Consider the following 13,199-nt stretch of genomic DNA (forward strand, 5'->3'; position numbering starts at 1 on the left):
CATTTCAATTTTCCCAGTGTGCCACATTCAGCACATGGAGTAACTGTGTGTTGTTCACTGTAAAAAGTGTATCATCTTATTTTCACTTATAAACTCGACAACAAATAGAATTTAAAAGGGAGTGTAAATTTAGCTGCGGTTGATGTGCTGAGACCGCCCTCTGCTGGTTGAGAGTGATATAGCGTGGTGCTGATGCTGCAGGGCTCTGACTCTGATGCTGATGGAGGAGGATACGGAGCGCTGTGTGGCTCTAAAGCGGCGCCGCACGCTTCTCATTGGCTCGGTCTCTGTGGCGCAATGGAATAGCGCGCTGGACTTCTAATCCAGAGGCTCCGGGTTCGAGTCCCGGCAGAGATGCAACGCCAAGGATCGGCCTTTACCACGGGCTTTGTTTTGGTCCTCTGCATGATCAACATCCCAGGCGAAAGATACAAGAAGACGGACCTCTGTCACATGAGCTGCATTGCACAAGCAGGATTTGGCACGTGGTTTGGCACTGATTAAACTAGACATTTGTAATACAACAGAGTGTAATACAATTCCTCTTGCTGTGAAAAATGACTCTGTGTATTGTTATATACAAGGAGGAGCACTTTGTAGTTCTACAGTTACAGACTGTAGTCCATCAGTTTCTCTGTCTACGTTCTTATCTCCATTTCACCCTGCTCTTTAATGGTCAGGACCCCACACACAGGACCACCAGAGAGCAGGTAGGATGTGGCTTCACTGCAGCACTGATGCGGCTTCACCGTGTGTTTGTGTGTGTATAAATATATGTATTTGCTACCTTTATATGCAGATAAACTTGAGTGAAGTGCCATTCTTAATACGTACGGTGTAATATGATGTCGGCCCACCGTCTGCAGCTGTAACAGCTTCAACTCTTCTGTCAAAAGCTTTCCGCAAGAAACATTTTTCATGGACTTGCTTTGTGCACTGGTGCACAGTCATGTTGGACCAGGAAGGGGCCAACCCCAAGCTGTTCCCACAAATTTGGGAGCATGAAATTGTCCAAAATCTTTTGGTATGCTGAAGCATTATGGGTTTCTTTCACTGGAACTAAGAGGCCAACTCCTGAAATTAGATTGACAGACGGAGAGGCGTGATTTGTTATTCCAGGGAACACACCTCTACCGCTCTAGAGGTACACTGCCAGCTGCTTAGCCTTGGAAGCCCATTCCATGAAGCTCTCTACACCCAAATCTGAAGGCTACATTAAGTTTGGAGGTCTGTAGTGAATGAATATGCAGAAAATTGGGGACCTCTGTGCACTGTGCTCCTCAGCAACCCTTGGCTCTGATCTTTTGTTTTATGTGGCCTACCACTTTGTAGCTGAGTTGCTGTTGTTCCAAGTCATTTCCACTTCTAATTTAGTAGCGAGGAAATCTCATGACTGGACTTTCTATATGCACAGGTGGCATCCTATAACGGTACCATGCTGGAATTCACCAGGCTCCTGAGAGTGACCCAGTCTTTCACAAATGTTTGTAGAAACAGTCTACATGCCTAGGTTCTTGGTTTTGTACACATGTGGCCATGGAAGTGATTGGAACACCCGGATTCAGTGCAATTTAGTATATATATATATATATTATAATTTATTATCTTTTGTTGGTTTCAATAAGAACACCTGCACTGAACACATTTTTATAAGGAGAGCAGTATCTTCATCATTTATTCACCTTCTGTATCCACTTTATCCTGATCATACTGGCTTTGTATTCAGAGCCTGCTTGGAATCGTTGGAGGCAAAGCAGGAACACACCACTGAGAAGGCACCAGTCCATCACAGGGCATCACACACTCACCCAGTCAATTTCACAATCACACCTATGGACAATTTCGCACAGCCAGTTTATCTCTTCCCAGACAGTAACTTGAGACCCCGTGGGACTGGAGCAGGGATAGGGTATACTTTTTGTTTATTACATTGTATTTATCATGGGACTTTATTAAACTCTCAGAATACAGAGTGAAGAGAGTTTTCCAGGGAGAGGATATATTTGACCAGGAGAGTCCAAATTTTGCACACGTCTCTAGATCATCTGAGGTTATGTCCAGCAGGGGGCGCAGCGCCACCGCTCATCTGCAGAGTGGCAGCTCCTCCACAGTTTTCATCTGCGAGTAATGACATGGACAATCTCGTACTGTCCCGTTTCTACGGCCTGGGCAGTAAAGAGAAGAACCGGTCACACTTTCTGGACATGTGTTGAAGTTATGTGGGTGTATCATTGCTAGCATAGACGCCATTTCCTTGCACTTTTCTGTTGTGGGTGAGCTGAACCGCTGGTTGTTTGTTTGACATTGATATGTGTTGCTGTGGTTGTGGCTGATGATCTTTAAAAAGGGCTAGTTTTCCTCACGCCTGCTGTGTGTTGTTCTGCGTGTTGCAAAGAGGGAGAGAAGTGAAAGGAGGGGGACTGGAGGCAAAAGAAAAAAGGGAAAAGAGGGAGGGGGGTCAAATGCTGACGCCAGAAAGAGAGAGAGAGAGAGAGAGAGAGAGAGAGCTGCGAGGAATGTGCTGCCGTTAATGAGAAAACGGAGCGCCGCTGCTCTGACGAGAGGGACAGACCGAGGGAGGAGAAGGAGGAGGAGAAGAAGAAAGGAAAAAAACGGACATGCTGTAAAGCGGGGAAGAAGAGGCAGGGAAAAGGTGGAGAGACAGACGAGAAACACGCATGGAGAGGATTATAGCGAAGCGTGCGGGGATTTTTGGCGCTACTCATGCGGACATTTGAGCTAACGGCTCCACCATGCAGGGCTCGCTGCTTCTCCTGAGTTTGGCGCTGAGTTTTCACGCAGGTAAGAAAACCCAAGGAGAAGAAGTTGTTACACGAGTGGCGTGGATTTTAACCGTTACTCCTCGAGCTGCAGAAATGCGAAAGTTGGTGGAGTAGCTTAACCGGTCGTGAGAGAGAGAGAGAGAGAGAGAGAGAGAGAGAGAGAGAGAGAGGTGGGGGGAGATAGTGTCAGCTGGAAAAGGCACAGATTCGTAGAGAAAAAGGAGAGAATGGAGAGACAGAAAGAGAGAGAAAAGGCATAATGAGAGACAGGGATGGAGAAACGGAGGGAGAGAATGAACAGAGACATGGATATAATATTGGAAAAGGACTGAGAGAGAGAGAGAGAGAGAGAGAGTGACCGTTGCCTTTCGCCCTTATGTAGTTTTCATAACTAGTTTATGGTCAATGATGGATTTAAAGGTGAACTATCTATCTATCTGTCTATCTATCTATCTCTATATCTATCTATCTGTCTGTCTATCTGTGTGTGTGTGTGTGTGTGTGTGTGTGTGTGTGTGTTCCTATAAGACACGGTACTCGGCCAGTGCGGAACAGTGGTGCGCTTTTTCCTCAAATGTCCCTTCATCACGAGCATACCAATTGGGGGAGGAGTGGGGGGGGGGCACACGTACACTTACACATACACACCGTTCTTTCATTGGGGTACATGAAGTTAACAGCCCTGCAGGTAAACGAGCCCTAAAGCCCCCTCTATGCCGATGTATAGCCGTTGAACGTGAGCCGGAGATGAAGAGTGTGGCAGTACATCAGCACTTTCCAACGTGCACAGAGCAGAGACACAGTCCAGTCAGAGAGGTTTTTCATGACAGTCCTTCAGCAGAGTGGCGAACGAGTTGCTAGGCGACATTACGGACGGGAGAGCGCGATAGCGCGCGAGCGAGCTTCTGCGAGGAGAGGTAGAGAGGGAGAGAAAGAGAGAGAGAGAGAGACCTGTTAGAACACAGCAGCAAGCTCGCGCCTCTGCGGACACCGTTACTGACCATTTTCCATTGAGAAAGAGAGAGAGAGAGAGCAATGAAGAGAGATATCGAGAGACAAGAGGAGAACATGAGAGATGTAAAATGGAAGGAAAGAGAGAAAGGACAGAGAAGCATTAATAGTGACAGGATACAGAGAGGGAGAGCAGGGGAGAACCATAATGGAAAATTTAGAGGGAGAGGGAGAAATGAAGTGGAGAGAACTACCACAGAGTGATAAAAAAGGGAGACAAAAATGAAATGGAAAGTCAGAGGAAGACAATGGTGGAGAGAGGTGATATAGATATATTAAAACAGAGGGAGAGAGAGAAAGAGAGAAAAAAGAGAATGAGACAGACATGAAAAGAGAGAGAGAGAGAGTGGGCGAGCACCAGAGCAGGTACAGACCACTCCATCATAGGTGAGGGGCGTGTTCTGCTTTGTCCCAGCAAAGGTATTAGAGATGATGTAATCCATTCTTGCGGTGTTAAATCTGTTTCAATCATTTAAGCACAGAGCCAGATCTAACTCACCTTATAAACCAAAGAGAATGTTAATTTACTGTACTTTTAGAAATGCCTTTTACTCTGGTGTTAATTCACAGCACAGAGAGTCTGAAAAAATGCACAGCATTCCTTGTGATGTCACCCCATAACGGTACAGGCATATTCAGTGGCTAAACAGCTTCATCAACATCATCAAGATGTTCTTATGATTTTAAAAAACACAAACCACATTCCTGGGAGTCATTCAAAGCCCACAAGGTTACCTCAGGATTCCAGAACTTACCTTATGAATGTCCTGAAATGACCTGTTTCTAAACCCCAATAACGAATCCCTTTTATGAGCTGTAATCGCGTACGTCTCTTATATAAATCATAGCTTTAAAATTATTTTAAATACATGCAACACTTTCTAATCCTGGAATCTCGATTTCCAGTTGCATGACACTGTAACCAGTTTGGCAAATAAAGATTAGTGTGCTCCTCTGAGTGCTTTAAAGCCATGCTAACAAACACTCTCAGGGGGAAAAAAGGTACAGTGGAGGTACATTATTGTCACTAAAGGTACAAACAATGTTAATGTACTTTTAAAGGTACAACAGTGGTTTTGAAGTGGTCTCCAGAAGAAGAGGTTACTATTTGTATGATTTCATGACAGAATTGTGTAAAATAAAAGAACATAATATAAGCCCTTGAGATAAAACGCACAGAGACCGCAAAAGGTATCACCACAGTGGCCATTTTTCTCAGTGTATAGTAACACAATCAAATCAAGGGGCAGGAGCCTAAAGAATTTCAAAATGGAGGATTTGTTTTGCTTATAGAACTACTTTTACTTTATTTAATGTCGTATAAACATCCAGTTATTCATGAAATTGAATTTATTCCTCTGTCAATTGAAATTCCATCTTATCTTCCATTCAAAACACCCTTCCCTTGGCCAAGTCCTAGTCCTTTAGGATCCTCAGATCCCAGATCAAGATACTGTAATAAAATGTTGTCATTTCCCCTTTTTGAATGTCTCAGTATCAGCATCTATTCAGCCAAGATTGCTGATATGTTGGGATACATTTTAATAACATATCCCTACATGTCTGTCCATAAGTAGCCATTTACACTGCTTTCAACTTAACAAAATGGAAGATTGAAAAGTATAGATAACTAGCTTTATTCTTTATTTTGGAGGGGTATGTTTTCAGTAAGTGGTGTCCCATTGTTGTCCCATTTATTTTATGTCTGTTTAACTTGCTAGTTTGTTATCATTGATTCTGAGGCAAAGTATTGGTCCTACTATATTTTTATGCTGTCAGATTATAAAATGACAAAATTCATCGTAAGTGGGAAAATAGCATGTAGAGCAAAGATACAGACAAGGAGAGAAAAGCAGGGAAGCTTTCTTTATTCTTTTCATGATTTTGAACTGCAAAAATAACATTTAAAACTGTGATTCACACAGCCTTGGTTTGGTTTGGGATTTTTTTTATGATTAATTTATTTTTAATAGCCTTTAATGAATGAGATTTATCTAGCATTGCATTATCTGTGTTTACAGGAAATATTCTTTGCCACAAGGTCAGACGTGTCAGAAGTCAAATGTTTTCAATTGTTGCATACACCCCTTGAGCATTTTTTAAGCTTCTGTCTTCTATATCCTAACCTTTACGTAAAGAACTGAATTATCTTATCAACTTCTTTCTACCTGTGTGCTCAGTATTCAGCATTAAGTTTCTCAACATCTCAGTCTTCCATACAGGGGTGTGTAATGTTGTGGAAATATGTCTCAAACACAATTTGTTCCATAATGTGAAAATCTTCTGATCATCTTTGATATTCCAGATATTCCACATCTCACATCAGCACAGACACATGAGATTATTGTATGTTCTAACATTGTATCTTCACCATACAGTTGTATGTCAGTTACATGTACATTCAGTAGCTACTGGAATATGTGTGCTATGGTATATATTCACTGTTGTATTGCATTATTCACATTCTAAAAGCATACTGTTAATCATAGTCAGGGATATTGGGTATTATACTATCATGCATTTGAGAGCATTACTGTTCTTTTCTTGAATGTTGGACTGTAGAAATGTGGTGCGTATGTTGTACTCAAGTATATTTAGTGTATGCGTCTGTAAATATATATATAATTATCTATATATCTTATGTATACATTTAAAAACCCTGTTTTTATTTGTATTGTTCTGTTCAGTATGACATTTGAACACAGTGCCAATTGCAATCATTTTGTAACTATGTATATTAATGAAAATGTGAAATAATAATAAACATTACAACAAGTCCAAAAAAGTATTACACAGTGAAAATAACCAGCCTTACTTCAGAATTGTTTGGAAATTATTTTGGAAAACAATTCCTAAGGATTTTTACCTGATGTTTGTCCATGGAGTCATGGTAAAAATGTATAGTCTATTTGACAACTCTGGTTAAATGCTTATGTTATTCATATGGAAAATATTGTGATCAGAACATAAGTTAGTTAAGGCACATACACCATTGCACTGCAGTACATTTCTGAGTAGCGACCCCACTTTTGGTTGTAAATCAAAATGGAAGTAATATTTGCATATTCATCCCCTCATTTTTAATTTACATATTGACAACATCTATCAGCAAAGTCTTTAAATTTATCCAGATTTATTTGTATCTGTGATCTCCCCCTGTAATATGACATTAGTAATGTTATTGTTCTAGAAATCCTACATAGGCTCAAAACATTACCCTACTTAAACTCTTCTGTCTCATTGAGACCATAGATAAACATGGGTCTTTGCTTGTTTCCTCCCACAACATTTCCAGATGTGTTGAAGTTGTCTTTTCATCATTTCCATTTATTTAAACCCAAAAGTGTGTTTTCATTAAGGAGTCACGATCCACAATATCCATTAAAACATTAATATAATATGATTACAGTATATTCCTTAAGGTTTGACAAGCACCTGCTGTGGAACGCTGCATTAGATACACCTCAACCCAAGATTCCAAATGGAACCAGACTGGTTCTTTGGAGTGATGACATAGAACAGAGTTCATCGTCTTCGTTCCTGGGCACAAAAGCAGATTTTTTTGGGGTGCCTCAGAGCGTCTAATCCAGCTTCTGAAGTGCTTGTCAGTTAGCTGATGCTGTGGATCTGGTGTGTGGTGGTAGGACATTAATTGAACGTTGCAGGAGAAAACATCCTCACACCCAAAGCCAAAAGTTCTTCATTGTCAGAGCAGAACCTTGTAGTGAAAAGGGTTTTTTTTTTGGCTTGCAGCAATACCTCTCAAGTGCCTACTACAAATGTAAATATCTGTTGTGAGAATGAGATATGTGAGTGTGATGTGCATTTATAAAGTTCAGATAAAGTTCTGTACCAAGTAGTAAGTTTTTGGTAGAACCATTTCGAAGTCAGAAGTGCTTTAGGGGGCATTGTTTTTAAATGCGTAGCTTTGTAGTTTTCAGTAGGACGTTTGTAAGTTATGTGGGGACACCAAATGTTTGTGTGGAAGTCCAGCTGAAATAAAAGGGGGCCCTGGGGACAGGTGGGTGAAGTCGAGGAGCAGATTTGACAAAGATGAGTTTTTTTCTGGGAGTAGTGGGGGATGGGAATGAAAAGAGAGAATGCAAGATCCAAGAGACAGAAAGAAAGAGAGAGGGAGAGAGGAGGGGAGTGGTTTAGACCATAGGGAAAGAAAGGCATTATTACTCATGCCTGACTGCTCTCATAGGGGGATGGTTTGTACCCTCTCTCTCTCTCTCTCTCTCTCTCTCTCACTCTCTCACTCTCACCCCCACCCCTTCTCTTCAATGAATGTCGGGGGAGTGAAAAGTTCAAAGGCTAGGCATCATTGCAAATATTTGAACCCCTTCCCCCAATGTTGGTCATGACTTTTTTTTTTAATTCTCTCTTTTTTATTTATTAATTTTTTTTCAGAAGAAGAAATCATATTCAAACAGGTTTGGCCCACTTCAGATAAACAGTGCTTCATCCATTTGCTACATCTCTTTCCATCTTAATCGTATTCTCCTCACTTTAAGCCACGTTTTGCCAATTCATCTGTAAATCATAGCTATCTTCTGTTTTCTGAAAAGTAGTTGCTGTGGAAGCCTCTTGTTCTGGCCCTCTGTCTGCTTTTCATTCTTTCGCTCGCTCAAGTCTTCTCATTTTTCCCTTCTCCCTCTTTCCATCCTCCTCCCCCCCCCTCCCCTCCCCCCACCCCAGTTTCTTTTTCCCCCTTCCCTCTCCCTCTAATAAGTTCCAGATGTGTTTCTTGCATTCCTTTAGTCAGAGCTGAGGGGGAGGGGTCATGGAAGGAGAGAGAGAGAGAGTAGAGGACGAGGGGCAAGAGAGAGGAGAAAAGAAAAAGGAGAAAGAAAGAGAGAGCAAGAGATGGAGGACACGAATTAAGAGAGCTCATGATGAACAGGCACTCTGTACTGTAGACACATTCTTGAGACTATCATCTGTCTTGTGCGTGTGTTTGTGTCTGCATATATATATATATATATATATATATATATATATATATGTGTGTGTGTGTGTGTGTGTGTGTGCGCGTGCTATGAATTTTCGGACGCCCCTCCCCACTGGTCTCGCCCCCCCGCTGCCCTAGATGCAGTGGAATGTGGCTGATGATGATGATGATGATGATGTCATTTCTCGCTCTCTGAAGTTTTCGAATTGGGGAGGGCACACAGCCGGAGCTGTCCAATCAGCTTGCCTGCGAGAAAAAAACATTACACAGTTTCAGAAGCCAACTAGGCAGCCTACAATAAAGGCATTGTAAGTGTTTTGGCCAGTGAGGTTGTGGAGGGCCCAGATATCATGCACTTCGATGGCTCAGCCAGTCAAGCGCCAACAGAGTGAACCTTGCACATTTTACAGTCTGTGAGTAAAGCATTCCTCAAAGTCGGACAGGAACTGTTAGTGATTTTGCTCTTTATTTGTCTGACCAGGCCAGCATTTACCATCACTTTCACATAGTTATAGACAGATAAATACATAGATAGACATAACTATATTGTTATTGCACACAGTTCCAATACAGGGTTTAAAACCAGTTTTGTATCTACCAGAAAGTGCAGAGTAAGCAGTGCAAATCTGCAATACAGTGCAGAGAAAACAGCAACTAGATTGTTAAGTTTATATGCCATCGTTGTCAGGTTGAAAACATGTATCTCATGGATTTTGAAGACAGTAGCAGCCCTTCTCATTGCTTCAGAATTACTTCGAATTAAATCTTTTTACACTGACTTCCTTTGAAAGTTAAGAAGATTTTTCCCTTCTTCTGTAAGGCTGCTATTTTGGGAGATACATATTTTTAATTGGACAACAACAATGTTTAATATGCTTGTATATTAATATATAGTTATATGATTCTCATATTTTGTAGGTGTAAATAGATTATGCATAGTAAACACTTAACACTGTGCAGTCTTCCACGATGTACAGATATTGCTCTGCTCTGCTCTGCTCTCTCTCTCTCTCTCTCTCTCTCTCTCTCTCTCTCTCTCTCTAATTATTATCTATCATCCATATCCATAGAAAAACATGTATCTCAATTTTGATCAAGTTTTAGGTTACTGCATCCTGTCCTTCACGTGATGAATGGACCTATAGGAATACTCCAAAATTATTTTAGATTTACTTCAATTGAGATTTAAAGGCGACATTCACAATTCAAAATTTAGAAGACATTTCATCACCATTTGTTCCATCTCTACAGTCCTTTTGTGTGTTCTAATGTGTTTATGAAGCCCCAGTGTCTGTAAATCTTTAAAAAAACAAACTGTCTTGGTCTGTTTTGCTAGGCTTTCTCTCTATCTCTGCTCATTGCAGAGGCATGTGGAGTTTTTAGACAATGGAGAGAACTCCAAACATTGAATAGCATGACCTGAGCTAAGGATATGGTATATAAATGTAATATAAATGTAATATAACTAAATAGTCCCAATCAAGTTTTTTTTTGCCCTCATCCTGATTCGAGTCTTTTAATATTGAATATCTGTCGATACCGAATCCCGATCTGATACTTAGATTTACCTAGATAGTGCTGTTACACAGTGCACACTTCAAGTAAACTCAGCCCAGTGTTATCTGCTTGACACAGAATATCTCGCATTAAGAAACAAACTGCCTGCATCCAAGCTGCTACTTAATTTTTTTTTATAACAAAGTAAACAAATGGTGTCTTCACAATCCAAATAATTTAATATTATATTTAGGCTTATGTGAAATTATCTAATGAAATATTTATGTATAAAGGATTACTTTGATTCTAAAGGTCAGTCAGTTTTATTGTCATCACAGATGTGTTGAGGGAAAAATTAAATGTAGTTTCTTCAAGACACGGTGCAAAAATATGATTATTTTTTAAGCAATTACTCGTTTCTCTCAGCGCCGCCACAAAACCAGCAAACCCCCTTTAGGCGGGACAGTAACTCCATTGGCTGCAGCACTACATGATGGACAGCTTACTCTGGCTGCAGATTGGCTAAATATATATAATATCAAATCAAATCAAATTTATTTGTATAGCGCTTTTTACAACTGATGATGTCACAAAGCAGCTTCACAGAATTCCAGTAAGACAGAGTTTTGACATTAAATGATAACCAATAACCAATAATAACCAATGAGAAGTACATTCTCTGTTTAGGAACTGTGTAGTAACCCCCATTTAGCACATTTAGGTCATTTAGCACATGGCTCTGTTTGTTTTGTTCTTGTCTCCACCATAGCCCCGCATTAGTCCCGCCTCAGTCTCATTAGTGTTTCCAGGTGTTCCTCGTTTGTCCTGTGCATTTATACCCCTTTGTTTGCAGCGCTCCCTTGTCTGGTTTTGTGTTTTTTCTTTGTCTCTCAGTTTACCCATGCCTACCCTGGTTTACGGCTGTTTCCTGTCTGTTCTAGTTTATTCCTGTTTGGTTTTGTTCACTTTAGTCCTGCCTGTATTCCGTCTGTCCTGCATATGTTTGTTTTCTCTTTTGGTTTTGCTTTTGTTTTTGTAATTAAGGCTTTCCTTTCGTGTACGTCTGCCTCCTCGTCTTCCCTGCCCAGCCATGACAGACGGCTAACTGCATTACCGAAACTACAAAACTAAACAACTTGAGTTACAACTGAATTTCTGTGGTCATTCAGACAGTGAATAAAAACTTACAAAGAAGTTAAACTTCAGCCACATACAAACAAAATATTAGTTTTGTTTCTCAAACTTACCGTTGCACCTTTCCCCACAAAACCTTTAGGTTGCTATTTTGGAGATACAGGTTTTTCCTTGTATACCAGCAGTATATACAATGATAAAGGACAACAATGATAAAGATTTGCATCTAAACCATAGTAGTAGTGTATTAGAGTTGTCACAGTTACTTTCAGTTTTGAGCAGTTACTGTTCGACTGGGTTGCTCATTTGAACTCAGTAATAAAGTTAAAGCAGTGTTTTAGTATCTCAGTTGTAAAAGGCCTGGTGCTGCTGTGTTGTCTGGTAGTACCAGACATTAATGACTCTTGGTTTGTTACTCATGGTCCGACAATTTATTAGTCACCCCAGTTACTCACATCAGTGCAGATGGTTACTGAAGATGAATTCCAAAATCCTGTGTGTAGGGGATTTTTTCTATTGCTACAATTGACGAATAAACAAGCAGCCAGCTGTGTTAGCTCAGGAGAGTTATATTTGGTATGATGGATGAATCGCAGGGCACCGGAATTCCATAGCCTCTGCATATTTATTTGGACATGCTGATATTTAGTGCGTCCAGAGGACATCTGTGAGCTATTAGCTAATATCTCATGGTCTTGGGCAATTTGAAGTGGACGTTCGACTTCAAGCACTTGCATAGCTTTCTAGTGCTGACCCTTGAGGTTGCCATAGTCACTGTGTGTATTATTGTGTCAATGTTCCCGCAGTGGCCATGGCAACAATAGCTGCAGCAGTGATTCACGTGAATAAAAACAACATTCAAAAAAATCACCCAAGAGAAAGTGGGAAAGAGAAAGTGAGAGAGAAAAGGACAGAGAAATGAGGAAGAGGGGAAATTGCTGAGAAATAATTTTCTTTCCCTCCCATTTCAAATAGATCTGTTTCTATAGCAACGGCAGGGCTGCACAGATAGAGGGACAAAGAAATAGAAGGAGGGAATGAAGAGAGGGATAGAGAGGAGGATGGAGAAAGGACAGACAGAACAGTGTATAAGGGCGAGAGAGAGAGGGGAATGAGGGAATGAAACAAGGAGGTGCAGAATATCTTTCTCACTCTCTCCCTCTGTCTCTCGCTCACTCGCTCTCTCTTTTTCAGAGATGGGAGAGTAGAAAGAAAGAAAAGAATGATGGAGGGAAAATGATGGTCCAGGCTACAGACAAAAGGAGATGACTTGAGGGAAACTAGTGCAGACAGAGAGAGCAAGAGAGTATGAGAGGATTGAAAAGTAGAAATATAAACATGCTAGATCCTCTAGCTACTGCTTGCAGACTCAGATAAACATGAGTAAAGCGCTTCTCACTGACGTCAGAATATGTTGGTGACTTGGTCCTTTATCTAACTGGCCATGTCAGCAGTTAATGTCCCTTACTCCTGGTCAAAGATTCATATCTGAACATTAGTAAATGTATTAGGTTTGTCACAGTTAATAAAACCACATTCATTCAACCACATTTAGTGAAAAAAAAAAAGAAAAAAAAAAATATGTTTTTGCAAATTGCACATTTTTGCAATGTAGGGCTGCACGGTGGCGCAGCAGGTAGGTGTCGCAGTCACACAGCTCCATGGACCTGGAGGTTGTGGGTTCGATTCCTGCTCCGGGTGACTGTCTGTGAGGAGTGTGGTGTGTTCTCCCTGTGTCTGCGTGGGTTTCCTCCAGGTGACTGTCTGTGAGGAGTGTGGTGTGTTCTCCCTGTGTCTGCGTGGGTTTCCTCCAGGTGACT

At 41.0% G+C, this 13,199-nt stretch overlaps 1 protein-coding gene and 1 non-coding gene across 3 annotated transcripts in view; both read left to right on the plus strand.

Annotated features, from left to right (window-relative positions):
- The first annotated feature begins 283 nt into the window (after window positions 1-283).
- On the plus strand, window positions 284-357 carry trnar-ucu (transfer RNA arginine (anticodon UCU)). The gene has a single exon. It is a non-coding gene; the product is annotated as a tRNA-Arg (tRNA).
- A 2,200-nt stretch (window positions 358-2,557) lies between these two features.
- Window positions 2,558-13,199, plus strand: part of kirrel1a (kirre like nephrin family adhesion molecule 1a) — a 44,372-nt gene continuing 33,730 nt past the window's right edge. For both annotated transcript variants that reach the window (XM_066680801.1, XM_066680802.1), the window contains exon 1: window positions 2,558-2,802. In XM_066680801.1, coding sequence (XP_066536898.1) covers window positions 2,754-2,802 — 49 coding nt within the window. In that variant the 5' untranslated portion in view covers window positions 2,558-2,753. The remainder of the gene's footprint in view (window positions 2,803-13,199) is intronic.

The sequence above is a fragment of the Hoplias malabaricus genome, chromosome 9 (assembly GCF_029633855.1).
Source record: "Hoplias malabaricus isolate fHopMal1 chromosome 9, fHopMal1.hap1, whole genome shotgun sequence".
In the NCBI taxonomy this organism is placed as follows: Eukaryota; Metazoa; Chordata; class Actinopteri; order Characiformes; family Erythrinidae; genus Hoplias; species Hoplias malabaricus.